The following is a 27,940-nucleotide window of genomic DNA, read 5'->3' as shown; positions in this document are numbered from 1 at the left end:
AAAAACCCAAAGAAAAGGGAAAATTCTACAAAATACAACGAAGCAAAAATGACTGTGTTCCTTGGATGAGGAGATGAGGTCTTATTTTTATTTTAAGACACCATTAACACATCCTTAGAAACAATAATAAAGGAAATATACTGGGGACAACTAATGACAGAACCAGGTTGTGTAAAGATCAAGGGGTGGGTAACCTCTGCACAACCCGATCTAGACAGTTTGAAACAACACTGAAGACAGACACCAAAGTCAGAAAAAAATTGGACAAAGCAGGGGTGTTAAATTATTTTAAACTATGGACTCTCTATCTAAATGTAGCTAAATATAAAAAGAGGCTTTATCAGTCGTGATCAGATAAACATGAATTTAAGCTATTTTTCCAGTCCATAATTGTGACTTTCTTCCAATATCACTAATAAAAGAAAAAAAAACGTATATTGTCACATTTTGACTACACAAAATAAATATATTTTATTCACTGAAGACTGGAATCCTTGTAGTATCACTTTATAAAATGTTAGGTGAAGCTTCAGCTTCTTAGGGAGTATGCTTGTATTATGCTGGACTGCACTTCCTAACAATAAAGAGACTGATGAACTGAATAAAAGACTTCGTAATTCACACCTTTCAGTAAGTTATGGAAACAACAATAAGCTCCAACATGTGATCCACACTAAACCAGAACAATGCTATCTTTTAGCTAAACTTTCCTATAGGTTGATTTTTGCTTAAAATAAAAAGGTTCTTCCAAGTCTATGTGCTTTTAACATTGAGAAGAGAAAAATCAACCAACCAGTCAACTCAATATAAAATCTGCAGTATAAATGAAAATGTAATAAATGAAAATCAATCATTTATTTTCCTGATCCATTAAAAGCATGGAACCAGTAATAATAATTTCCAGTTCCACAGTGGTTGTACCGTCAAAACATTTGTCAGTGTTGTCTTTCAGTCCACTAGTACTTTAGGGAAGGCAAGTGCCTGGGAATCAGTTGTTCTGAATTTCGAATGAGCATGTCATAGGCATTCCCTTACACAAAGGAATTTTTTTTTATGCCTGGGTTGATACATTCTAGATCTATTTTAAAGATATACAATACCTGACACACCATTGTGTGGCAAATTAAATAGTGCAATATGTCAACATATATATATAGTGCCAGCCATTAAACACAGGAATCTGTGCCACTCTTCTGAATTTTCACACTATGATTTTCTGACTTAAGGATACTCTGAACTTGGCAACTTACAACTCAAACTTGTATTGTCCTGCAGAATGGAAGACAAGCTCAACACCCACTTTGCTGCCTTTGTACTGATCCCCAATGACTGAGATAATATATTTGAAATCCCAGAATTGGGATTTACAAGACAAACTAATGAAAGGACAGAGGAGAAGAAATCCAACAGCACAGAGGATGTTTGGACATGGGCTCATTTCCCACTGGAATGTGGATCTGTCAAAAGGGCTTTATTATAGAAAGTTCCATTTATTAGGGACTGCGGGTGATATTTGCATTCCTTAAAGCATAAATCTTCCAATTTGTAGCACCTACTTCAACTCCATAAAACCAGCCCAAGAGAACCCGTGCACCTTGTTATAAATAATGGGTACAACCTACCTACGAATCCTACCCTCAAAAACTGCCCTTCTAGTGACGTTTGAAATACTTAGGACGCTCCATTCATTTGAACAGTCCAAAGCAAACCCACAGCAGAAACAAATGCTTGTTTTGGCAACAGTGCAGCGTTTTAAAACGCCACTCTTTCCAGGTGTACATTTTCCTCGCCACTGCGTATATTAATACGTTACCAAGTCTCTTTATCTTGCCATTTTTATATCATCAAATTGTTCCATTCAGATCTATTTCAGCATGTAACTACTTATAACGAAGAACATTGTGTTAAGTCCCCAAGTAAGTTATGGTTAAAAACTAAACTAATCATGAACACAATGTATTAATAAAAATATATTGCAGAACAGAGCAAAATGACCACCTTTTGTACTGTTTTAGTTTAAAATTAAAAATATAAACCAGACATTTTGGCCTACTTTTGCCCTTTGTACTGTAGTTGTAAAGAAAATATTCCAACAACAAATGACCCCCCACCAAGACAGTAATAAATAGGGTTTTGAGTTACACTTGCCACAAACATGCTAAAAAGCATATTACAGACCTTTTGTAAAGATATTTGCGTATGCGTGTATGTTTTTCAAATACTCCTCTGATGTTAAGATGCTTGACAAGCTGGTTTGGAAATCGAACCTTGAACTCAGAGATACCAGGGCCAGCTCTCAGCAAGATTACAGGACTCACTGTTCACCTCTCAAACTACTCCAGGATTTTCATCAGCAGACAGAAAATAAATATGGATAAATATGTATGTATCCCGCAGATTTTTTCATGCAAGATGACAGCTATTTCAAAAATAAATCAGTGTTACAAACAAAGATACTCATGTCCTACGACCTGTGGGAGCAACTCCATGCAGGCCTTCATGTCAAAAGGAGGCCAAGTTCTCCCTACTTACCCCCACTCCTCCAGCAGAGGCTGTGTCCTGCAGTGATGTCTGAAAGGAAGGTACTGCTTTTAGTAGGTGGATCTGAACACTTCAGTCAGATGCAAAGGCTCAATCTACTGCCATAAGAGCTCTTTAATGGGGAAACTATTTAGGGGAGTGGGGGCAGGGAAGAGGAAAATGGCACACAAATATAACTGGGATCCTTAAATTGCTGCCGTCTTTACGTGCCTGTATACCCCTAATCCTGCTGGTAGTGGGAGAAAATTACAAGTAACAAGCGAAAACTGGGCTGCCATACTGGAGATAGGTTTTCTAAATTTTGTGTCCATCTAACACTGGTCAAGAACTAAAACACCTTTAAATGACACAAAGTATCAACCTAAGTAGCTCCATATGTGAAAAACACAAAAAAAAAATGCTTGAGACTGAGCCCCTTGAATTAATTTGATTTATACGTTGTCTTAGAGGAGAGCAAAGGTGTTAATACCTGTAAAAGCTTGAGCGTTATATTTCCAAAAAGTTTTCGCAGCTCACCCAAAATGATAGGGCAGGATTTATGTGCCCTTAGGGTTCCTGACTGAGCATTTCTGCTATTTTGGAGTATGCACACATGTACACAAACATACAGTATTCCAGTACCAACGAGATACACAGTCTAATGCAGCTTTAAGCTGGCAACACTCCTGAGTAGCTTTAAGCGTTTATCAACTCAGTAGGTCAAAAGTCCGCAGACACTGGGTGGAGCAGCAGTATGCCACAAAACTAACTGTTCTCCGCCTGGAAAAAAAAAAGAGAAGATAGAAAAAACAGTTGTCAGTTCAGGATTAAAGTAACTGGCCGCCTTTCACAGCAGACAATTTTGTGGACTGTAAAAATAAAGGATAAGCTCTGGTCAACTTTCTAAATAGAAGATTTTTAATTTTGGTTTGTGAAAACAGCAAGAGGTTTTTCTTTCTGTTTTGCTGAGTGTTATTCCCAGTAGGTTTAATGGCTAAGGGGGAAATATCTGGAGAACCCTTTGATTCAGTTTCTCTTATATGTTTAAATTACTGCTTGGAAGCATGAAATAATTGAATTCTAACAGCCAAAATTAGGTTTGAGTGAGTCAACAAGAAACCAAAAAGAAAAAAGTGGAGATCAGAACTCCAAGAGGATGACCAATGGCCTTTGCTGTTATATTGGGCTAAGTGCCATACACTAAAAATCCACATAAAGGGGCAATTTCACTTCCTTCAACTGAAACTCTCCCCACCCCCCATAACCTCACTAATGACCTGGCTTCTTGCTTAGGTAACAATGAAGTCTGATTTTTAATCCATAAAACCAAGACTGACGCTTTGCCGATGTTATTGTAGGGAAACACAGCCCCTGACACTTGGAAACCCCAGTCCACCTTTTCTCAGCACTCTCTTCCCCAACCCCCAATACATCTTATGGTAGAGGCAAATAAACGCTAGTCTTCCCAGCAGAGGAAAATGATATAGACAACCCAAACAAAAATTGTGGAACTAAGGTGATGTGCTAAACTGTTCAAACACCCAGCTTCTCCACCCTATGTTTCTATTTGTACACGGACATGGTAAGCTCTTTAGGATAAGGATCTTGTCTTCCTATCTCTCTCTAAAGTACCTAACCACAGTATTGGCATTACATAAATAATAATATTACCATGCCAAGCATGTGTACTGCAAAGATAAGAATACCAGACCATCCTTAAGTCTCAATGTCTGTGGATTTGCATCACAATTCTACAGCAGCTGAAAGTTATGTGATTGGATATTCTATGACAATCCATTCTGGACCCAGGAAGGTGATGGGTGTTCATGCTAAGTGCATATGCTAAAATACTTGGAGATTTTAGCTAAAAAGTGAAAAATGGGCAGTAATGTACATTTTAAATGAAACAGGTATTTTAGAGCCTCAGCATGGCAACATAAGGGATTAGTACACTGAATCATAGCAAAACTTAATTTGGTGGAAAAATATGGTATTGTTTTTAACAGTTGCAACAATAATTTCTTCCTGGAATAGAGTCTTCCTGGCAAGTTTCAGCACAGTAAGAATTTTAATAATCCCTGGAAAATAAGGGTTTGTGTTGGAGGTGTTCATTGACTCTTAACCATAGTTCTGTGGCAACTATAAAAAGTAGGTGTCTTCCACGTCTTTAGGAATCTAGCCATCTCCTGCCACTGTAGGATTATTACATACAATACAAAGCTCAGCGGTTTGTCCATTCTAGTTTGGATGTCCCAAAAAAAGAAATGTCCATCATTTGCTTAGGAAATTACACAACACACACTAATCCATTTTGCTTCCTGGAAAAATTTCCTGACAGCTTGAATATTTTTTTCTTAATTTCATCCCATTATGTCTTGTTATAACCTCTCGTGCTGATGGAGTTTAAACATCTGACAGTCAAAATTTCAACAGAACAGCAAGTTGAAGATCACTGTCTTTACAATCAGAAGAGCTTTTTAAGAAAGGAGATGGCTTTTCTAAAATTGCAGTTATGGTGCTTCCTGGCTGCTGTCCAAATTTAAGATGCACAAGTTGTTTTCACTTCATAAAGCTGTATTGCTCATAAATCAGAGCAGCATTATGCTACAAACTCTCAGCACAAGAGGCTGCCTTATAACTTGAGAAAAATTATACCATCTGCTTGAATCAGCAATCAGATTTTTTTATTTTCTTTTTTAAAGTTTTCCTACTGACAAAACTTTTTTTTTCCTTTTGTTGCAACAGAAGAATTACTGGCAAATTAAAAGATTTTCAACAGTGCAAGAACTGAGTTTAGTATTACTGGCTTAAATATCATTCTCAGTAAAAACATCTACAAATGCCTAACTTTTCTTTTCCATGTTTAAGAAGAGACTGTCTAAGGAATTGTTTAACAACTTTTCTCAGGAGAACCTAGCTCTTGGGTTTGTTTGTTCAACAAAATATGACTTTATTTGTTGATAGCAAACAAGATTTCTGAAAATACTGAACTACATAGTGAGTAGTTCTCATGTTCCTATTATGTACGTGCCTATGTCCTCATGGTTCAGCTTTTAGCTCTGTTTTATGGAGAAAAATTCCTACACATTTCTCCCCACTGCCCCTATAAACATGGCATTGTCACCTGAGCAAGAGACATTCCCACCTGAGATGAGAAGGATAGAGCACCACCTGCTTATTCTGTGCTTTATCACTAACCAGGTGCACAGCCACAGGGTCTTTTCTATGGTGGAACCTCCTCTCAGACACAAAGAAGGGAAGAAACTCAAGTCAAAACAAACCATGGAGCAGGCTCAAGAGAGGTTCAAGCTAGGATGTTGCTGCTGATTCTCTTCACTGACTGAAAACACCCCTTGACACCAGGCAGAAGGCAGGCTTCTAGGTCCGATGTTCCTTTACCTCCCTTCTTGGCAAGATACTAAACTTTTCTCTGGTTGAAAATTATGGGTGCATTAATTGACCAGCATGACTAACTGGAGGCTGAAAATGAACACACTCCAACACTGCCTCAGTTTCCTCATAAAGCCTCAGTGAAACAGAATTACCTTTCTCTGTACAACTAAAATTTTAAACAAAGTTAGGTCTGTGAGGATAGACTGTTTCACTCATCTTTCACTAAAACCTGTACCCCACCTGCCCATGTATTCGGCACCAACCCCAGCTCAGGCTAATAGGTGGTACTGGAAAAGCACTACAAAATGACCAGTGTTCAGCATTAAGTTACACCAACTTTCTACCTGCCTGAGGAACGACATTCCCTAGTTTTAATCTCTTGTTTGATTATGCTACCAGGCAAGCGAACACAACTGTGTAGGTTTGGCTGCTTCACTACACAGCCTTGCAGGCATGTTCAGATTTTCTGTGACCAAAGAAACTGAACTGTTTGTAATCGCATTTCACTAGCAACCATCTTCTTCAGCACAGCACCCTTCCATTGTACACCCCTGATTTGTTCATATTGAAGAAGAGCATTTTAGTTGCAGATTCTTTGAAATACATTCTGATAATGGCTGCAATGCCCCCACCACTGGCTTTCATTTTTGCCTTTAGCAAAAGAAACCAATATGCCTTGTGGCATTTTATTTGGTGCTTGCATTTGCCTCAGGTACAGGGGTGAAGTCACCAGGTGAAGGATTGCTGTTTGGGTAATAGTTCTTTCCTGACTCACAGAAAACCCTCCCAATGGATTTCCTGATCACCCATGTGCTGTTCTATTAGGAATAGTAGAGTCCCATAGCTCCCCAACTCCACTGACCAAAGGCTACAAAAGCACTGCTCTCTAGGACTTGCAGGCCCTGCTGTCAATCTGCGGGTTAGCAACTGGCACACCCCAGCCCACAAGCCTTCTGCGCATCACCTTGGAGTATCCAGCTGCTGGTCCACTGGACACTCACAGCATTCACAGATTCACTGCTTCCAAAAAACCAATACACCACAATTTAACAGTTTCACCTCAGATTACGGCTCCACGTAACATACAGCATTTAGATAGGTTTACAGTGAAATCAAGTACAACTATATTTAACACAAAAATTCAAGTAGTACAAGCAGAAGTACTCGAAACAAATGGTTTGTTTAGAGATTCAACTGGGGCCCTAATCTATGCTGAGAATGTATGAAACAAGAGGACAAGTGACTGGGATGTAAAGTTACCCTGCTATTTGCTTAGCAGGAGGTGCCCCAAGAGTCCACAGGGTTTGCCCCATTTGACCTTCTGTATGGGAGACAGATCAGAAGTCGCCTGGATCTCCTTAGAGATTCCTGGGGGGTGGGGGGGGTGGCACTGAGGCTGTGGCGGGGCCTAGTGGCTGAACAAGTGCAGAGGTTCAGGAAGGATTTAAACCCCCTGATGGGGATTAGTGAGGTTTTACTGCTCAAAGGCCAGGCAGCTCACAAAGAATGGTATGATCTCAATACCTGTGACTGATCATTTGATGTGGGTGATTGGTTCTGGTGTTACTTCCTATAAATAAGCACAAAATGCACAATTCATGGGAAGAGGCTTATGAGGTGGCAGAAAGAGTTAACGTTACCTGCAATATACCAAGGTCCCACAGAAGGGTTACACCTCCAACTGTGCAAATCAACAGGTTAAAAGTATACCACAATCGTGAAGCCATTGTAACCAAGATTTGCTGTGCAGATGAGAACTGCGAGACAGCCCCTCTTATTGATTTGGTGACTGAATGCCACAGCGATACCCAACTAGAGGGCACTGATTTATATGAAGGATTAAACCTAACTGAAAAGGCAAATATGGCCATGCTGCAAAGTCACCGACAGGTATTTTCCAGCAGGCCAGGCCTGACTCACAAAATGGTCCATAAGATTAACACTGTCAGACCACAGCCAGCGTCCAGCAGAGCATACACGACAACTGGCAAAATGCAGGAGCAAATCTGCAAGGAGGAAGCAAGCATGCTAGACATGGGAATAGTTACAGAGTCAAATAATAGTCCCTAGGCTTCTCCAGTTGTTACGGTCCCCCAAAAAGCTTAATGCTGTTACAAGTTCCTGGTGCCTACCCTATGCCCAGAATCAATTATATGCTAGACATTTTAGGCAGGACAAAATTACCAAGCAACCTGGATTTAACAAAAGGCAAATCCCCTTAGACATTGAAGTACAGAAAAAAAAAATTCACATTCATAACAAATTCAGAACTTTGTCAGTTTAAAATGTTACCTTTTAAGTTAATTAATGAAGAACTCACATTTCAGAGGCTCGTTAATCAAGTGTTGGCAAGGTTATCGGGCTTTGCTCATGCCTCCATAAATGATATTGTAATATTCAGCCATTCCTGGCAAGATTATAAGGATGATGTGGGAATTGTGCTGAAGAGACACAAAGATGCTGGTCTTACAGTAAAAGTGACAAAACATAAGATGAGGAGGCCAAAAGTCTTTTATTTAGGCTATTGGATAGAAGAGGGACAGATTTGTCCGGATCCTTTAAAAGTGGAGTCCATTGTTAACTGGCCTGTACCTTGAACCAAAAAGCAAGTTCAGTCTTTTAGAGGTTTGGCAAATTATTAATGCTGGCTTGTGGAACATTTCAGCAACATTATGCCTGCAATTACAGACCTCTGCAAAAAGAGACAGCCTGACAAGGCGGTTTGGACTGCAGCCTGTCAAGAAGGCTTTGATAAAGTGAAAAGAATTCCATCAGAGAAACTGGTTCAAGCCAGTCCTAGCTTTGATAAGATGGCTGAACTCTGCACAGATGCATCCAATACAGGCCTGGGAGCTGTGTTAATGCAAGCGGGCCAAGGCAATAAAAAGCATCCTATAACTCAAGTAAAAAGAAGTGATCCCCTTCCCCACACTGAAGAAAATTTTCTGTCACAGAAAGAGAATGTTATGCAATTGTGTGGGCGGTCAGGCAGCTAAGGCCTTACCTATTCCACAGGAAGTCCAGAGTCCTAACAGACCACAGTCCATTGGCATGGTTTCACAGAACAAAAGGTACCAACTCCAGACTGCTACATTGGAGAGTGCTCCAAGAATATGACATGGAAATTGTACATATGAAGGGAAAGGAAAATGTGGTGGCACATACACTGCCCAGGCAACTGGGCAGGAGCTAACCCTACGGCATCAATGTAAGGGAGAAGGTATGAACCAGGGACGCCTTGGTGCTAATGGCAGATGGCACAGGGTTTCAGATGGATCCCCTAGGTCAGACATTTGCATAATAGTTCACCAGAGATGACATACCTCAGAAGAGTTCCTTTCAGGCAGAAGGTAACAGACACCTATCTCCCTATCTGGCCATCTGTGTATTGGGATGCCTCGTAATGGAGGCCTATTTGCACACTGAGCCACAGGGAAAAGAAGAGATTTCAAAATCTACAACAGAGGAATCTACAGGAATAAGAAAACAAGTGTGTGTGTGGGGGGGGGGCTGGTCCTGTGTATGGATAAACAAAAGATTGCTCTGGTATATCTTGGAGTACAAAGTGACACTCTGGGTCCTTCACCAAAAAGGCCAGCTGACAGCATTCTTGTCTCATGAAAAAAGGGTCATAGCCAGCTGGCTGAAAAGTGATGCAAGGATTCGGGGACAGCAATATTGGTTAGACATGAGAGTATCTTGTTAATGAAGTCTAGGCTCTAGAATGTATGTTATGATTTTATTTTATACGTAATCATTTTTTCCCAATACTTCTACTTGCTACTACTTGGATGTTAAGCTTTGTTAAATAAACTTATACTTGACTTTACTATAAACATATCTAAGTGCTGTATGTTAAGCGGACAAGTGATCGGAGGTGGAACTGTTAAGCTGGGGTGTACTGTTTCTTCGGAAGCAACAAATCTGTCAATATTGCGAACATCCACTGGAACAGACTGGACACTCCAGGGAGATGCTTGGAGGGCTTATGGGCTGGGGTGTGCCAACTTCTAACATAAAGTGACAGCAGGGCCTCTGAAGTCTAGAGGGAAGTGCTTGTGTTGCCCATGGAGCTGATACATAGCAAGCACAGACAAAGCTTCATCACACTAAGGGCACATAATAGCAAGGTGCCTCAAAACCCTGAGTACCATCAGCAAGTATCATGGTGACTATTGTTCCCCTTGTTAGTATATGCACAATAAAATGCTGGTGGAAAATGACAGAAATAAATATGACGGTCCCGTCTGATAGGAGATCTTAGAAAAAAAAAAAAAAAAGACTTTACCCCATCAAGGCTGCCAAGCTAAAAAAAATTCCTCAAGTTCCATAAAGATGTTTTTCTTCCCAACAGAAGCCCCTGTGGAAGGTCTGAAACCCCAGTCTAATTTTCTGTAATTACCCCTGGTGCAAGCCCGCCATTGGAGTCTCCCTCAAGGGAAAGAGCTTTGGGTAGACAATGGTAAACATGGGCTGGCTGCAACGATGACAGTGTCCCAGAGGGCAGTGCAGTAATTCCAAGAGACTTTTGGGTAATGAGATTGGAGTCAGGAAGCTGAAATCTAGGGAAGAAAAGAAACACAAGTTAAGAACCCGGATTGTAACAAAACAAATTCATGATATGGTTCAACTTAGTAAACCTGTTCCATGACCCCTTAGTGTACTAATGACAGAGTAGCAGCCGTGTTAGTCTGTATTCGCAAAAAGAAAAGGAGTACTTGTGGCACCTTAGAGACTAACAAATTTGTTAGTCTCTAAGGTGTCACAAGTACTCCTTTTCTTTTAGTGTACTAAATATCTCACTAATCCTCTCAGTAACATCTGGCCATGTCAAAGGAGTAGTAAACTTAAGAAAATTATTTGCAAATAAGATGAAGCCCATAACTGTACTTGCAATGTAAATAAGCAAGGGAAGTTAACAAAAAACTGCAGGCATAGGATTAATCAGACCCAAATAGCTAGGTGAAGGTGCTGTTGCTCAAGCAAATACAAAAAAACAGCAAATGCTACAAGCAGTAAAACATTTCTAAACAGAGGCATTGGCTGACTGAAGCAAAACTTAGAATTAAAATTTGGAGGATTTAGTTAAGTGTGTCTCATTAAATTAGATCTATTAACCAAAGTAAGATTCCCTGTCCTAATCAGTGGCTATTCAATAGTCAACAATACAAGATTCTAGGAAGGAAGTCAGTATCATTTTATTTATATAATTCAATAAATAAACCATCCAGCAGCACAGCAGTTTATACAAACCCCAAACAATTAATCATCCAGCAATTCAAAATTGCCAACTATAACCAAAGCTATACCCACAGACACCTCCGAAAGGCCCAGCAAATACATGGCCTTGTTAGTAGGCCCCACAGGTCAACAGATCTCATTCTTCTATACCCAAGAGGCTCCAGCACCCCCATTTGCCACAGCTGTGGGAAATGTGATTTCTCAGTTGGGCAGGCCCCAGGCCACTAGGACTTTCACAAGTCAAAGCCAACATCTGAAACTCCAACAGAAAACAAAGAGGCAGCCAGTGCTGCACACTAGTGTAAGTGTTAACTGAGCAAGATGAGGGGCAGAATTTAATAAACAGACTTCTAGAATTTGCACTGGACTCAGTTTCTAAATAAATGTAAAGTGTAGCCCATATACAGTGCAATCCAGTAGTCTAATTCTGAGGTGACAAAGGCATGGATAACAGAAGCATGGTCTGCATGTAACAGAAGAGGTCACAACTTGTTGACCAGGCAAAGATCGAGGAAAGCCAGCCTGGTCACTGCTGTAATATGATTTTGTAACACTAACTGAGGTTCTAACACCACCCTTGAAATTGCAAACACAAGCAACCAATAGTGGACCAAAGAGGGTGATATTACTTCTGCCACATCCTCCATCTCCTTCCCACAACCCATCTAATCCCTGTCTGGATTGACCTTTAATAGTTCGCCCATGACCATGCCCCAGTCTCAACCAGATTTTGACTGTCACCCAAGGTGTTGCTCGTCTTTAATAATGGTTACCATGACCAGACTAGAAAGATACAAAATAAACTGTAGTGCAGAAATTTGAGGATAGGGAAGATACTTAAAATAGGTGACTCCTCATCTCTCAAGCATTGACCAAAGACATAATGCCTGCAACCTTTCACAAGTTTTCTTGCACCCTGCCAACACACTTCATATTGATTTTGCGATACTACCCTGCTTTTCTAAACTTAAACCTTGCTTGTGACAGTCTTGCCACACGATATGGTGGTTGTGACACAGATAAAATTACAATAATCTGTAATTTAAAGATCTGAATTCTGCTTTCCAGAGGAGAGAAGTTAATCCCTTTTGCCCCAAATCCCTAGCCTGTCTTCCAAAAAAGATTAGAATTTCACCCATGCACGCATGCACACAGAAAATTGCACCTTGTGCTATATGAGCATTGTACTGTTATAATCTTGATATTTGAACAACTCCCTGATTTTTCCCCTAAGTAACAGAAATCAGAAACACACAACCGCTAACAGGTCATTAATTCATTCCCCCAGCAGTGCAGAATGGTTTCCTCTAATATAGTTTCCTGTGTTTGGCCCACTCTTAACATGTAGCTTCCATCAATGGCCTAAATAAATAAATAATGTTTGGGGCAGAGAGAAGTCCAAGCAGCAGAATGTCAGCTCTTCACTGTACACTTTTTCTTGGCAAAAAGAATTACTTAAGTGGTTATGATTCACAACAATAATTCCAGTCCAAACTTTTCCCTGATTAGCCTTTTTACATACATCTCCTTCCATGGTTCACAAATTCCCAAAGCACTGAATATGACAGATCCACAACATTCCAAAATCTAACAAAGCCTGAACCCCCAAATTACTCTCAAATATTGGTATCTCATGTGGTAGTATGATACATAACCAGGGGAGCCATGGGCCAGTTTTCAACAAAGAGCATGAACTGCAGCAGAACTAAAGCAGCTCAGCTGTCATGTTGTACTGAAATGGCCAACGGCTGCTAACATTTCTTCTGCCTTATGTACAACAAGTCTGCCAGTTTAGGAGCGTGCTGCCTGGCAAGGAGTTGCATTTTTGGACAATGCATCTAATCTTGCCTCAGGAATAATAATTTCTCCCTCTCCTGTCCCATTAAAGTCAGTTTCTTCTCCACTGCAGACGGTGAAAAGCCTGCATCCTTTTACATTGTTCTCTTCCCCACCCAAAAAAAAATTCTAACCATCACTTTACCTTTGGAGCCCAATGTTTAGCAAAAAGAAAAGGAGTACTTGTGGCACCTTAGAGACAAATAACAAATAAATTTGTTAGTCTCTAAGGTGCCACAAGTACTCCTTTTCTTTTTGCGAATACAGACTAACACGGCTGCTACCCTGAAACCTGTCAATGTTTAGCAATGTCTTTTGGGCCAAAGAATTTTTGTTGGTCACTTAAATGTAATTTGCTGGAATAAACATTTTAAAACATTGATGTTTGCAAAGCACTTTGAAGAGCTCTATAAATGCTACTGTCACCTCTGAAAAGACCATGCATTTGCTGGGTCTTGTCAAGCGCTGAAGGATATGAATAGACAATTAAATTACCTTTTAAAAACCTGTAGTAGGTGTTATAGAGTGTCCTCATGGCTAGCTCTTGCAAAGGCAGCACATGATCGGTCTCTGTCCCTATAGACTTCACCTCTGCTGGGAGGAACACAGTTAATTGTCCTGATGAAAAGGAGAGCAGCTTCACCTCTGAAACCTGAATAGGGGAGCCACAGCTGGAGGAAACAAACCATTCAGAAAGCAGTTAGCCAGAATAAAAGTAACCACTAGGAAAACAATATGCAATCACCTCAAAGTGCGCTTTACACTGTTCTACAGAACACTGCTTTCCTAGAATAAGAGCTCGCTCTTATACACAGTGTGAGTTTCAGATTGAAATGAATTTAGTACACATTCTAACTGCCCATAACCAGCTAGATATGGCCCATTTAAAGGTCTTTACCGATTAAGTAATAACCAATACCTAGAAAAAATGAGAACAGAGCCACAAGGTGAACCAAGGACATTGACTAACAAAGTCTAGTGTTGGTAGCTTTGCCTCCGAGTCCCTCTCATTTAGCCAGACCTAACTGAACAGTACAAACTGGTTGTTACTACTACAAAATATTTTACTAATGGGTCAATGTCTTACCTGACAATTGGGTTTCTGTGCCTTGAACCAACTAGCTTGGAAGGATAATGGATTTCCCACCCACAACACGTCAGGCAAAATATAGCCATAAGGCAATTAGTGCTTCAAGTGCCATTGAATGCTGCTTTCCCCCTCCCAGAGCTCCCCTGAAAAGACTGCCCTGGTGAAAATGAGAAGATAACCCAGAAAAAATCAGCAAACTCTGCCCTTTCCAACCCAACCCAAGTTCAGAAGAAGGGGGGTTCTCAGGAACAGTGGATCCAAACAGAGTAGTTTAATCTGTTAGTAAAAAAATAAATTCCCTACTTGATTTCTCCTGCAGTCTATCCAGACTATTAAGAAGCCAGGAATGACATGAACTAATTGGTATTGCTTATAACAACTCAAAAATTGGAAGCAAAAGCGCAGCCTTTGTTAAGTTCAGATCTAACAAATGGAACAAGAAAAGGGGCAAAGTAACTGAATTGTCAACTTTTCCAGGTATTGGGCCCAGGAAAAGAAACCAGATCCTAACAGACCTGAAAAAGGGGGAAAAAAACCTTCATGTCCCAGATAAGAAGGGACTTCAACTGCACAAGATAGTGGATGAAAAGCTCAAGAGAACTGAGGAATGAAACAGCACCAAGCAGCAGACTGACAAACCTCTCTACTGACTTCAATCAATATTGAATCTTCCTGACAAAGTATTGAGGGGGCGGAGGAAAGTCAGGAACTAAGAAATCAAATGTATCATGTCAAGCCCCAACAACCTGTGCCTACAATACAGCATCTTTCAGTAAATACAAAGGAAGGGAAATGTTCTGGTGTGAGGAACTGAATTTAGCTGATCTATTCCCTATTAACCTCAATAGATAACACAGGTAAAATGCATTGAATACTTACTTCAGTATCAACTGGGCCTCACATCTACCTTATGGCCTAGGTTATTAATATCCACCTCTCCATCCCCAAAAGTTGCAAAATAGGATGGTAGCATGTTTAAGGGGATAAATGTATACATTTCTGCCAGAACATGTCTGGAGAAAGAAATACTGCCCTAAGAATAATAACTGGTTATTAATAAGCATGAAGGATGCACAGAAAAGAATGCCATGAGGTAAGAAAGAGAAACATCATCCCCTTTCTTGCTTATAGTGAGCCTCTGTGTGGCTAGGAAAAATAAAACTCCACGTTAAAAGTGAAGTTACAGAACAACTTTAGTAAATAAACCAGAGGAGTAAAACTATGATCATATACATTCAGAAGGAATGACAGGCTCAAAACAGTAAATTGATCAGTCCAAGTGGAAGAACAGCAAATCCAATCCAGAGAAAGTGAAAACAAAAATGTCAAGTGCTGAGATAATCACATATATAAAGATATTTCAGCCAGCCTGACAGCAGAATTCACAGATTCATTACTTTAGCAATGTAATTTATATTTTATTTTCAGAGTCTTAGTTTTAAATTAGCAACAAGTCGTCAGTTTTCCTGTCCAGACAGTGACCATATAAAGCATTAAACAACCATATCTTCATTCCAGGTCTCTAATCGGTTTATCTGACCAGTAAAGACCTTACACTAGCCACTAACGCTTACTATTGCAAAGGACACAGAAATGCTTTATCAGACAACAACATCCATTCAGTACATTATCAACTCTATTTGAGCACGTTGTTCCTTATGCTGTTAACAGTTACCCTATAGAAGAGGAGATGAGAGTGCGACCAGCAAGTGGAATTTCTTTTGTGTTAGATTTTTTCCTCCTAAATAAGTGTATTTTAAGTTATATCAAGGATGTCTATAGAGTATGGAGAGGTGTCTTTTATTAGTATGTACAAGTCCATACAGAGATCCTATTTTGCTTACTAAAGAAGAGTAGATTCTGTCACAAAATGATTTTACCTTTAACATAAGGAATCTGAAAAAACGTGCAGCTCCTGTTAATATAGCATCTTTTTAGAAATAACCCTGACAATGCAGCAATAGTTCTGTTCTTAATTTGCAAATATAAGTGCTATCTTTGTTTTGGCGGAAGGGACAGAAATTGATTCACAAAGATGAAATCTGGGCAGGTAGAAGCACTTTATCAAGTCAAATTGCTTGCTCAAAGACTGAGCACTTCTGTTATGACTGATATTGGGGAGACAAGAAGATCAGCTGGAGCCAAATGCAGCCCATATAGTGCTAAAATGTGGTCTGTGGCTGCCCTCTTTCTGTAATGGGGAGGTCAAAGCTGATCAGCTGAATTGGTTTTTAATTGCTGGTGGTAAATTTTTAAAAAATTATATTTTTATTCATGTATTAAAGAAAGTACAAGTACCACCACACAGCACAATGTGGGTTTGTTTCCCCACATGCCTTACTGGAGTGCTATGAGGATTAGTTAGTTCACGTCTATGCAATGCTTTGAATGCCTGCAGCCTTGTCTACAAGAATTATTAAATTTTCCATTGTAGCTACTACTCGTGTAGCTGCACCAGTGGCAGTAACAGTGGAAGTGTAGTCAAAGAACTATTGGATGCTGCCTTTTTAGCCATCTCATCTAGACCTGCTATATTCAATTGTGGTTAAAATGCCAAAGACTAACATAAAATCTGATTAGGCTATGAAAATGAAGATATAGAAAATGAGAAGGAACACGAGCAGACATCTTTTAAAAGGGACAAAGTCAAATGAAAATCTGGTTTATGCAGACAGTTGTGAAATAAGATGACAAGTGATGTCACTCAAAAAATTAGCATACAGTTAGTTTTAGATACAAACATTTTAACAGATTAAAATGGAAAATTAAAGATATAGCGAAAGGCAAAGATGGGGTTCAAAATGACTGAAAATAAACAGAACTGTTCAATCAAACCTGTTGGCACGCTTTTAGGTACTACCACTAGTGTTTTCTCAAAAAAAAAAAAAAAAAAAAAAAAAAAAAAAAAAAAAAAAAAAAAAAAAAGAATTAAAAGTAAAGAAAAACAATTTAACATCTTGTTTACAATTTATTCCAGTTTCTGATACTGCAAAACAAACACTTAAAGTAGATATACAACCATGTCATTTATTGAAGGATAAGGTCAATAAAATTTTTGATCAGCACAAAGAGACCCCACCTAGCACAGCAAATTGCGATACAACTGCAAAATACTTGTACCTCACAGGAACATGAGCTTTGGCTATCAGGAAAACCTTAAAAATTCTCAGATGTATAATGGTTAACATACTTTAACAAGGCATGGGCTATAAATGTGGAGTTTATAATTAATGTAGGTATAGTTGAGAGGAATAGCATAGTGATTTTATAATTAGAAGATACTGGGGCATGTACTCCTCTTACCACTTTTGCCCCAGCACAACTACATTAATTTCAGTGGAGCTCTTCCTGATTTAAGTCAGAGAAGAAACAGGCAAGTGTCCTGGAGAGCACACTTTCTCCTCACATCAAACTCACAAACATACGATAGAGCTTAAGGTATTTTTAAATATACATAAAAGTTGGATTGCAATTTGTAGAAAATTATTTAACCACTTACTGAGTGCTAAGCACTATAAAGAGTTGCTACAGGGATGTTATGAGAGTATGAATAAGAGGAAAGCCCATGTGAAATTCTATTCAGATATGGTCCATTATAGGCAAAGATTTGAGAACCCGCTGACTAGTCCAGTGCTGCAATGTATGGGATGCAAACACTGTAAGAGATGTTTACTTATTAAAGATCATTGAAACATATTTTAAAAATACAGAATATACCTATTTGTCTTGATTTTGGAAAAGCATGTTTCAATTAAGCCTACATTTTGGGCCAAATTTAAAACACAGTCTTCAGCTTCATGCCCTACATTATCAGTAAATGTTTCCTACAAATATCTACAAATGCTCTGGCTGTTGTGGCTTAGCACTGAAATATTAAATGTTCAGCGAATTAATGCAGAAGATTACAAAAATAATATAGAACAGGCAGCCAAAGTAATCCCTTCAAAGTAACATCACTCCTGAATGAATAACCCAAAATAAAATTCAGTTGTATCACACAGGCATGTATTTATGGAGAGCATTAGGAAATAAAGGTATGCAAGACATTAAGTTAATTCATGCTTACCCGCTGCAACCAATGACTTTATTATACAGATAAGAAGGGAGCCCTTTCAGGTGAATATTGTTATCCACATAAACATATTGCAGTTCTCGAGAACGACCTAAATCTGGGTTTTAGAAAACAAAAAGAGAAAGAGGAGAAAAATGAAGTAATGACAATTCCCAGCAGAAATAATTAAAATCAAAGTAAGTTGATTGGACTCCCTGTAAGTGAACATGAAATATTACGCTACGTCAGTTTAATTTAATTTGACTAAATGAAATCTGTGGGGAAAGTATTTTTAAAAAGAACCCGGTACACACTTAAGTTACTCTAAAAATACCCAACCCCTTTGTAACATTTCCGTAAATCCCACTATGAAGGGAATGTCACTGTGAGAATGAATTTACTAATTCTGTCAATTTGAAAAGGCAAAACGACTCTTGGGCTCACATCTATAGCTAACCTTTTAAAAACAGCAGGCCACATCCCATGCTAGTGTCAAGTGATGTAACTCCACTGAAGTCAGAGCTCCATCAATGTACAGAAACAGAATGGGACTGTTCAAGACAATATAATAATTTAATGAAATTCATTATAATTAATGCAAATTAGTGGCCACCTCTGACTTTTCAGGTGTTTACTGACATAAGCTGTAGGGCAGCTAACACACCAGGAATTGTGTAGTTCTGTACACACTGGGTTAAATTCAGCGCTGACTTACTATACACCCAGACAACCACATTGACATCACTGAAATTGCATGAGATGTAAGACAGGGCAGATTTTGCATGAATGAAGCAGAGTTTTGGCCACTGAAACAAAGTGGTTTGCATATTACACTAAAATTACAAAACAAAAAATTCAGATATCGACAGATTATTATTATATGATAGAAAGTGTACATACAGGTTTCCAACTAAGGAAAAGCAAAACAACATTTTCTGTGACTATTAGTAAGCTGTCAATACGCTCCAAGCATTGACTGTTACATCTTTTCATAAAAATAGTCAGGAGGCTGGCAGGATTGGCTGGTGAGGAATGTTTAGAAGAGCCAAATAAGCAGAGCATAGCTAATCAATAAGTAACAGGAGAGAGAGATGTTAAGAACCTACAAGTATTTAAGAGTATGAACACCAAGCATAGAGAGGTTCGATTTACTTTGGGACGTAAGAGTCCGAGAAAGAGAAAGTTAAAGGGAAAATTCAGGTTTCCAGGAAATAAAAAATTCCTGTCAGCAAGACATAGTCACTTGAGGAACAGTCTATTAAGGGAAAATAGCGATTCATTAACCTGAGACATTTAAATCCAGACTGAACAAAGGACTAAAAAAATGTAGTCTAAGAAACAGCCCTGAACTGGCTGAGAGACTGATTACTTTAGATGATCTAAGTGGTCTAGTCCATCTCTAAACTTTGATGACTTTCCAAACATTAAGGGTATATTCAACTGCATACATTTCAATTCAATTAAAAACACCAGTTATTTTAGAAAGTTTAAGTAGTAAAAACATTTTTTAAAAAACAAGCAACAGAAGGCTCCTATCTGACGGCCTAACCACCTGCAAAAGCATTTCTGCAGAAAAGGCTGAAACGTATTACTAAACTGAATATGCCTTTATGCCTCCAACATATTAATCATGGGTTTAAGCAGTACAGATTTAGAAATTAAGGAAGGTAAAGAAGCATTTGGATGAAAATGCACTGAATGAGCTAAGTGAAAGCTACACTGTCCTAGACTAATTCTGACTTCCCATCTTCAACAATCAGCAATTATTTTGATTGGCATAAAAATATAAAAGGAAACCTCAAAGACTATGTACTTCTGCCCATTTCATGAACACAACTAAAACACAGATACCAGAATACAAAAGTATAAAAATTCTCTATTATGTCTCATTCTGTTAGATATGGTAGGAGCAATAAATTGTCTCAGGTTTGTTGCCAGCCACTACTACTACTACTACTACAGGATGTTATATAAATGTGTAATGTTTTATTTATGCATAGGTCTCTGGCCATCATTCAACTCTGATGAATCACAAGCTAACATTTTACTCATTTCTACTACAGCTTTCCCGATCCCATAAGGTGTTGAGCGTACTCAGCTCCCATTGACTTTAAAGAGAATCAAAGACACTAGGAACCTTGCAGGATTGCACCCCAAAAGGTCTGTGCAGAGAAGATCAACCTACTACAGACACAATCAAACACCATGGGAAAAAAGATGGGGTGGGGAAAAAAGGTGTCCTAAAATTCAACAAAGGAAACGACGATAAAGTTTAATCTGAAAACGTAATCTCTCTGTATGCAGTTATGAATCAAGCATTATAAGAGAGGACAGTGTTAAGGTTTCTAGATCTTTAAAAAAAAATCTTCTCACTTTGTAAGAGTCAATTTGATTGTTCCTGAGTGGTATTTTTAAAAAACGGCTTAAAAGAAAGTAGTTATCCTTCAAGTAACAGTACATTCAAATATACAAAATACGGGCTAGGCGGTGGTCTTTTGACAGCAGAGTGCTGTTGAGATTGGGCTGCCCCGTCGCAGGCCAGTTGCAAATAAAAACACTGCAAGGAAAGCCCGAACATCTGAAATACAGATAGGGGGAGAAAAAATGGTAAGGGAGCATTTCAAACTGCCAAAGTAGGCCCACTAAATGACTGCTGAAGGGCTCCAAGTGGTGTCCTGTTACATCTTTCTCACCAAGGAAGAAGGGTCATTTGAAGGCTGAAACATTAGCGCTGGTGCTAAAAGGAAACCTATCAGATTCCCTTTGTGGAATAAAAATGTCAGAGTTATTTGATTTAATATATTACTTTTACAAAGGGCCTGAGCTTGCACCATTCTACACTATGGGAATTTTGCCTTAAGCTGGACCATAATAGCGCTCTCAATATACTTCCTTTGAAATGAAGTACTTGACTTTCACAGGGCACTTTCTGTCCTGAAGAAATTTCTGCTTGGAAAGTTATGAGAAACGCACGAATCCCGCTGCAGTATACAACAATCTTCACTTCCTGTTCTGAAATGATGCTGTGTATTGCTAAAGAGCTAACACCTCAAATGGTGGTTAGCATTGGTTCAGTGTAGGTTGGCTACATATAGTTTGTTAAAGGTTTTAGGATCCTTCTCCATGAAACAATATAAATGTAGTGTGACAAAGTTCCTCCTCTGCCTTAGTGAGTCCTGCGCTTATTGGCGGATTTTCTCGCCTCAGAGGTTCACGGCAGCCCTCATTTTAGCCACTTTCGTGGCTCAAATCTGCCACTCACTCAGTTAGTCTCATCACTGGCCAGCCTGGGGAAAGGAAGAACAACAATACCCACAGTCTCTGCTGATCCACCAAGTGGGTCGGGGAATAGGCCAGAGACTTTCCCCTCTGGTGGAACCCACCGTCCAGTTCAACTACTCTGGTATCAAGTAGGGAGTTGGGGGGATGGGGGGGAACCCGGGCCCACCCTCTACTCCGGTTCCAGCCCAGGGCCCTGTGGATTGCAGCTGTCTACAGTGGCTCCTGTAACAGGTGCATGACAGCTACAACTCCCTGGACTACTTCCCCATGGCCTCCTCCCAACACCTTCTTTATTCTCACCAGAGGACCTTCCTCCTGGTGTCTGATAATGCTTGTACTCCTCAGTCCTCCAACAATCTGTGTTCTCACTCTCAGCTCCTAGCGCCTCTTGCTCCCAGCTCCTTACATGCGCACCACAAACTGAAGTGAGCTCCTTTTTAAAACCTAGGTGCCCTGATTAGCCTGCCTTAATTGATTCTAGCAGCTTCTTGATTAGAACACCTGCAGCCAATCAGCCTGTCTACCTTAATGGTTTCCAGAAAGTTCCTGATTGTTCTGGAACCTTCCCTGTTACCTTACCCATGGAAAAGGGACCTACTTAACCTGGGACTAATATATCTGCCTTCTATCATGTTCCTGTAGCCATCTGGCCTGACCCCGTCACAGTAGGGTACAATGTAAAATATTGTAGCACTAGCACAGAGGCATCCAATAAAATATAAGAATACGGCTCTTACTGCAACACATCGAAAAGCTGAAAAAATGTAGTCTCACATTGCAGAATCCAGTTATACCAATGAGCATAGAAAACTGTGGGCTGCTGGGTGACTTGAATGTGTTATTGTTTTATCCTACTGGTCTTGAGGAGAAGGGAAGAAAATTCAAAAGGTTCTTGTTTTTAATTTATTTATATATAGACATATAAAGGATGAAAATCAGATTATGGTCTTTTAAAAAAATACATTCTCCGGAGCTGCTGTTTCAAGCAACAAGCCTAAAAAGGAGCTGCGTTTCATTTCTCCCCTCTGTTTGGATGTTGCATTTAGACTGTAAGCTCTTCGAGACAGGGACTTTCCACAAGACTAAAGTACTTTTGGGTGCTACATAAACATCTCCATCTCAATTTGGGCAAAACTCCTCAACTTTAAGCTCCCAAATGCCACAACACTGCATGAGTTTACATATTTCATGTTCAAATGAAAATTACATTCATAACCATGCATGTCCTTCCAACCCCCAAAGATTAAAAAAAGTGTCAAACACCACCACAAACAAGTTTTTAATTTTAGTAGTTACCAGTTTAAAAAGTTACCAGTTTACACCATCCCCATTAGTTTTTATGTATTATACCAGGAAATAAATATCGTTAAAAGCTTTTTGATAAACACACTTCCTTTGAACTCTATAAAATAAAGAAGCTGTCCATCTATGGAAAAGCTAAGTCACAAAGAAAGTTTTCATGTGGCTTTTGCTAGCACTGCGTCTAAAACATTTCCACTTTCCTCCTTCCAGACTTTCAGATCAAAGACCTTTCTTCTAGAAGTGACCAAATACTACAAGTCCTGAACAAACCCCAATTCTATTTTTATTTATTTATTTTTCTTTTATTTAACCTCAAGGCCCTGGCATATGCATTCCACATGGATGAAGACCAAACAAAAGCTTGTGTGTCTGCATTGATGCTCTTTTAACCATATTGTGAAAGCAGGCATAGTGTAAAAGCATCTACTGTGGTAGAAGACCTTTGTTGACTGTACACTGATAAATTACTAGACTCATTTGCTTAAAGGAAAGCACATATAGACTCTCAAAAAAGTGATATAACACAGATTTTACTGTCAGAATATCCAGCCACTGTCACCAAACTCTAGACAGAATGGTCCATAATTACTTTATTTAAATCATTTTGTCAATCGTGACAAATTGTTTTAATTGTAACAACAAAAAAACAGACTCCAGTTTCTTGCAATGGAATTTTTGTTTTCAGAAGTTATAGCATTTGTATTCGATACTTGGAGAATTTTTAAATCCTGTTCACCTTCTTCAAAACACAGAGTAACCTGTAATATATAGCTCAGTAGTTTCATCTTCAATTCTAGAACAGAATTCCTAAAGCCGTTTACTGGACCAGAATGGAAAGATCACATGGTCTACAAAGACAAGCAAAAAGGAAGGTGCAGAGCTTGGTCAGGATACATAGGGTTACACAGTTGGACTCAGAAATACATTTCAGCATATTTTTAGAAAGTTGTCAAGGATGCCAAGAGCATTGTATGGGTACTCTTGTATTGCTTAGTATAAATCTAAATAGTGTACCTTTTATGTCAGTACTTGGAAAACCGACGAATTTAAGAGTTATATTGGGCATATGCAGGTATTTAAGTGTCCATTGCAAGACCAAGAAAGTAATCCTGTTTTGTTCAAATATCTATTCAGGCATCTGCTTGAAAAGTTGGGAGCGGCATGGTATATTTACATTATATTTGGTGAATCTATTCAGCAAATAATATACTAATTCTGCATGGACACAAACTTAAGAATGGTGAATTTTAAAACCAAAAGAGAAAATATACAACAGGACTCGTTTATACAGTATATTTATCCTGCATTACAACACAACCACAGGACTATTACTGGGGTACATCCGGGAATGTCAGCCTATGAGTAAGCAGGTGCAGGTTTTCCTCAGACCGAACAGGGGTTTTGCAAGCAGTCACATTGGACATGTCTACGCTAGGAAAGGTTCACAACACCTGCACTGTCTACATTAATTGCAAATCATTAGTTAAAATGTGGTAACATTTTAAAAATATGATAATTTCTCCCAGATGCAGGCTTTTTTACTAGGCATGTCTGAGGATGAACTTGCCTCCTTCTCTAGTCAGTTTAGATCAGCCAGTAGTCAGAAAGTAGCACATTAAGGGTATGTCTACACTACCCGCCGGATCGGTGGGCAGCAATCGATCCAGCAGGGGTCAATTTATTGCGTCCAGTCTAGATGTGATAAATTGATCCCCGAGCACTCTCCCATCGACTCCTGTACTCCACCCCTGCAAGAGGCGCAGGCGGAGTCGACGGGGAAGCAGCAGTCGACTCACCGCGGCGAAAACACCATGGTCAAATCGATCTAAGTACGTCAACTTCAGCTATGTTATTCACGTAGCTAAAGTTGTGTAACTTAGCTCGATTCCCCCCCTCCCCTCCGCAGTGTAGACCAGGGCTGAACCTTGAAATTAGAAGTTCTACAAAGTGTTAGGGAATCAAACCACAGTTGGTTGAGCAGAGAAGATGAGGTGGAGTTATCCGTAAACTGACAAATGAAAAGCCACATTCTAAGAACGTAATTTGTTGGGGAAAAGTCAATAGGGTTTTTGTAGAGGGAAATCATGCCTCACGAATCTACTAGAATTCTTTGAGTGGGTCAACAAGCATGTGGAAAAGGGGGATCCAGTGGATATAGTGTACTTAAGATTTTCAGAAAGCCTTTGACAAGGTCCCTCACCAAAACCTCTTAAGCAAAGTAAGCTGTCACGGGATAAGAGGAAAGGTCCTCTCAGGGATTGGTAACTGGTTAAAAGATAGGAAACAAAGGGTAGGAATAAATGGTCAGTTTTCAGAATGGAGAGAGGTAAATAGTCCCAAGGGTCTATACTGGGACCAGTCCTATTCAACATATTCATAAATGATCTGGAAAAAGGAGTAAACAGTGAGGTGGCAAAATTTGCAGATGATACAAAACTACTCATCAATGATTTAGATAATGGTATAGAGTGTACATTTATAAAGTTTGTGGACGACACCAAGCTGGGAGGGGTTGCAAGTGCTTTAGATGGTAAGATTAAAATTCAAAATTATCTGAACAAACTGGAGAAATGGTCTGAAGTAAATAGGATGAAATTCAATAAGGACAAATGCAAAGTACTTAATTTAGGAAGGAATAATCCGTTGCACACATACAAAACGGGAAATGACTGCATAGGAAGGAGTACTGAGGAAAGGGATCTGGGGGTCATAGTGGACCATAAGTTAAATATGAGTCAACAGTGTAACACTGCTGCAAAAAAAGCAAACATCCTTCTGAGATGTATTAGCAGGAGTGTTGTAAGCAAGACATAGTAAGTAATTCTTCCGCTCTATTCTGTGCTGATTAGGCCTCAACTGGAGTATTGTGTCCAGTTCTGGGTGCCACATTTCAGGAAAGATGTGGACAAATTGGAGAAAGTCCAGAGAAGAGTAACAAAATTTATTAAAGGTTTAGAAAACATGACCTATGAGTGAAGATTGAAAAAAATTGAGTTTGATTAGTTTAGAGAGGAGAAGACTGAAGGAGGACATAACAGGGTTCAAGTACATAAAAGGATGTTACAAGGAGAAGGGAGAAAAATTGTTCTTAATCTCTGAGGTAAGGACAAGAAGCAATGGGCTTAAATTGCAGCAAGGGAGGTTTAGGTTGGACATTAGAAAAAAATTCTTAACTGTTGGGATGGTTAAGCACTGGAATAAATTGCCGAGGGAGGTTGTGGAATCTCCATCATTGGAGATTTTTAAGAGCAGGTTAGACAAACACCTGTCAGGAATGATCTAGATCAGAGGTGGGCAAACTACAGCCTGCGGGCCACATCCAGCCCGCGGGACCATCCTGCCCAGCCCTTGAGCTCCTGGCTGGGGAGGCTAGTCCCCAACCCCTCCCGTTGTCCCCCTCTCCCCTGCAGCTATGCTGAAGCGCAGGCAGCGAGCTCTGGCCGCTCTGAGTGGCATGGTAACAGGGTGGCCGTGGCGCATGCGGTGGTGGTGGGGGGGGTAGGAGATCCTGGGGGGCAGTCAGGGGACAGGGAGCGGTTGGATGGGGCGGAGGTTCTGGGTCAGGGAGGTTGGATAGGGCGTGGGAGTCCTGGGGGCCTGTCAAGGGGTGGGTGGTGGTGCTGGATAGGGGCCGGGGGGCAGTCAGGGGACAGGGAGCAGAGGTCCTGCGAAGGCACGGTCAGGGGACAAGGAGCAGGGGGGGTTGGATGGGTCAGGGGTTCTGAGGGGGGCAGTCAGGGGGTGGGGGCCAGGCTGTTTGAGGGGCACAGACTTCTCTACCCAGCCCTCCATACAGTTTCACACCCCGATGTGGCCCTCAGGCCAAAAAATTTGCCCACCCCCAGTCTAGATAATACTTAGTCCTGACATGAGTGCAGGGGACTGGACGAGATGACCTCTCAAGGTCCCTTCCAGTCCTATGATTCTACTCAAGATATTCCACTCCCAAGCAGACTACGAAGAGCTACAAAAGGATCTCTCAAAACTGGGTGACTGAGAAACAAAATGGCAGATGAAATTCAATGTTGATAATGCAAAGTAATTCGCATTGGAAAACATAATCCCAACTATACATATAAAATGATGGGGTCTAAATTAGCTGTTACCACTCAAAAAAGAGTGGTAATTGTGGATAGTTCTCTGAAAACATTTACTCAATGTGCAGCTGCAGTAGTCAAAAAAACTAACAGAATGTTGGGAATAATTAAGAAATGGATAGATAATAAGACAGAAAACATCATATTGCCTCTATATAAATCCATGGTATGCCCACATCTTGAATACTATGTGCAGATGTGGTCACCCCGTCTCAAAAAAGATATATTGGAATTGGAAAAGGTTCAGAAAAGGGCAACAAAAATGATCAGTGGTATGGAACGGCTGCCATATGAGAAGAAATTAACAAGACTGGGACTTTTCATCTCGGAAAAGAGACGACTAAGGGGGGGGATTACGATAGAGGTCTATAAAATCATGACTGGTGTGGAGAAAGTAAATAAGGAAGTGAACAAATTTATTAGAGCATAAGCTTTCGTGAGCTACAGCTCACTTCATCGGATGCATTTGGTGGAAAAAACAGAGGAGAGCTTTTTTTCTTTTTGCGAATACAGACTAACACGGCTGCTACTCTGAAACCTGTAAATAAGGAAGTGTTATTTATTCCTTCTCATAACACAAGAACTAGGGGTCACCAAATGAAATTAATAGGCAGCAGGTTTAAAACAAACAAAAAAGTATTTTTTCCACACAATGCACAGTCAACCTGTGGAACTCCTTGCTAGAGGATATTGTGAAGGCCAAGATTATAACAGAGTTCAAAAAAGAACTAGATAAGTTCATGGAGGATAGGTCCATCAATGATTATTAGTATGGATGGAAAGGGATGTTTTCCCTAGCCTCTGTTTGTCAGAAGCTGGGAATGGATCACTTGATTACCTGTTCTGTTCATTTCCTGCAGAGTACCTGGCATTAGCCACTGTCAGAAGACAGGATACTGAGCTACATGGACCTTTGGACTGACCCAATATGGCAGTTCTTATGTTCTAAGAATCAAATTGAGTATCACTGATCACAACTAACTCCACATGCTGAGATTATTACCATGCCTTTACATGCTGTCTGCTATGTGGTGTCCCAACAAAAACAAAAGGACAGATGGTTCAAGTAGTCTAAACTAAGCAGGTCAAAGATGACAGAGAAAATAAATTTTATTTCTATAATTTAAG

The 27,940-nt window shown here is 39.8% G+C and overlaps 1 protein-coding gene across 2 annotated transcripts in view; it reads right to left on the bottom strand.

Moving 5' to 3' along the window:
* Nucleotides 1-2,957: 2,957 nt before the first annotated feature.
* Nucleotides 2,958-27,940, bottom strand: part of LRRC28 (leucine rich repeat containing 28) — an 84,050-nt gene continuing 59,067 nt past the window's right edge. For both annotated transcript variants that reach the window (XM_043494567.1, XM_038418996.2), the window contains 4 exons: nucleotides 18,147-18,249; nucleotides 13,486-13,661; nucleotides 10,316-10,475; nucleotides 2,958-3,300 (listed from right to left, as the gene is read on the bottom strand). In XM_043494567.1, coding sequence (XP_043350502.1) covers nucleotides 3,228-3,300; nucleotides 10,316-10,475; nucleotides 13,486-13,661; nucleotides 18,147-18,249 — 512 coding nt within the window. In that variant the 3' untranslated portion in view covers nucleotides 2,958-3,227. The remainder of the gene's footprint in view (nucleotides 3,301-10,315; nucleotides 10,476-13,485; nucleotides 13,662-18,146; nucleotides 18,250-27,940) is intronic.

The sequence above is a fragment of the Dermochelys coriacea genome, chromosome 10 (genome assembly GCF_009764565.3).
Source record: "Dermochelys coriacea isolate rDerCor1 chromosome 10, rDerCor1.pri.v4, whole genome shotgun sequence".
NCBI lineage: Eukaryota > Metazoa > Chordata > Testudines > Dermochelyidae > Dermochelys > Dermochelys coriacea.
This window is presented reverse-complemented; position numbering and strand designations above follow the sequence as displayed.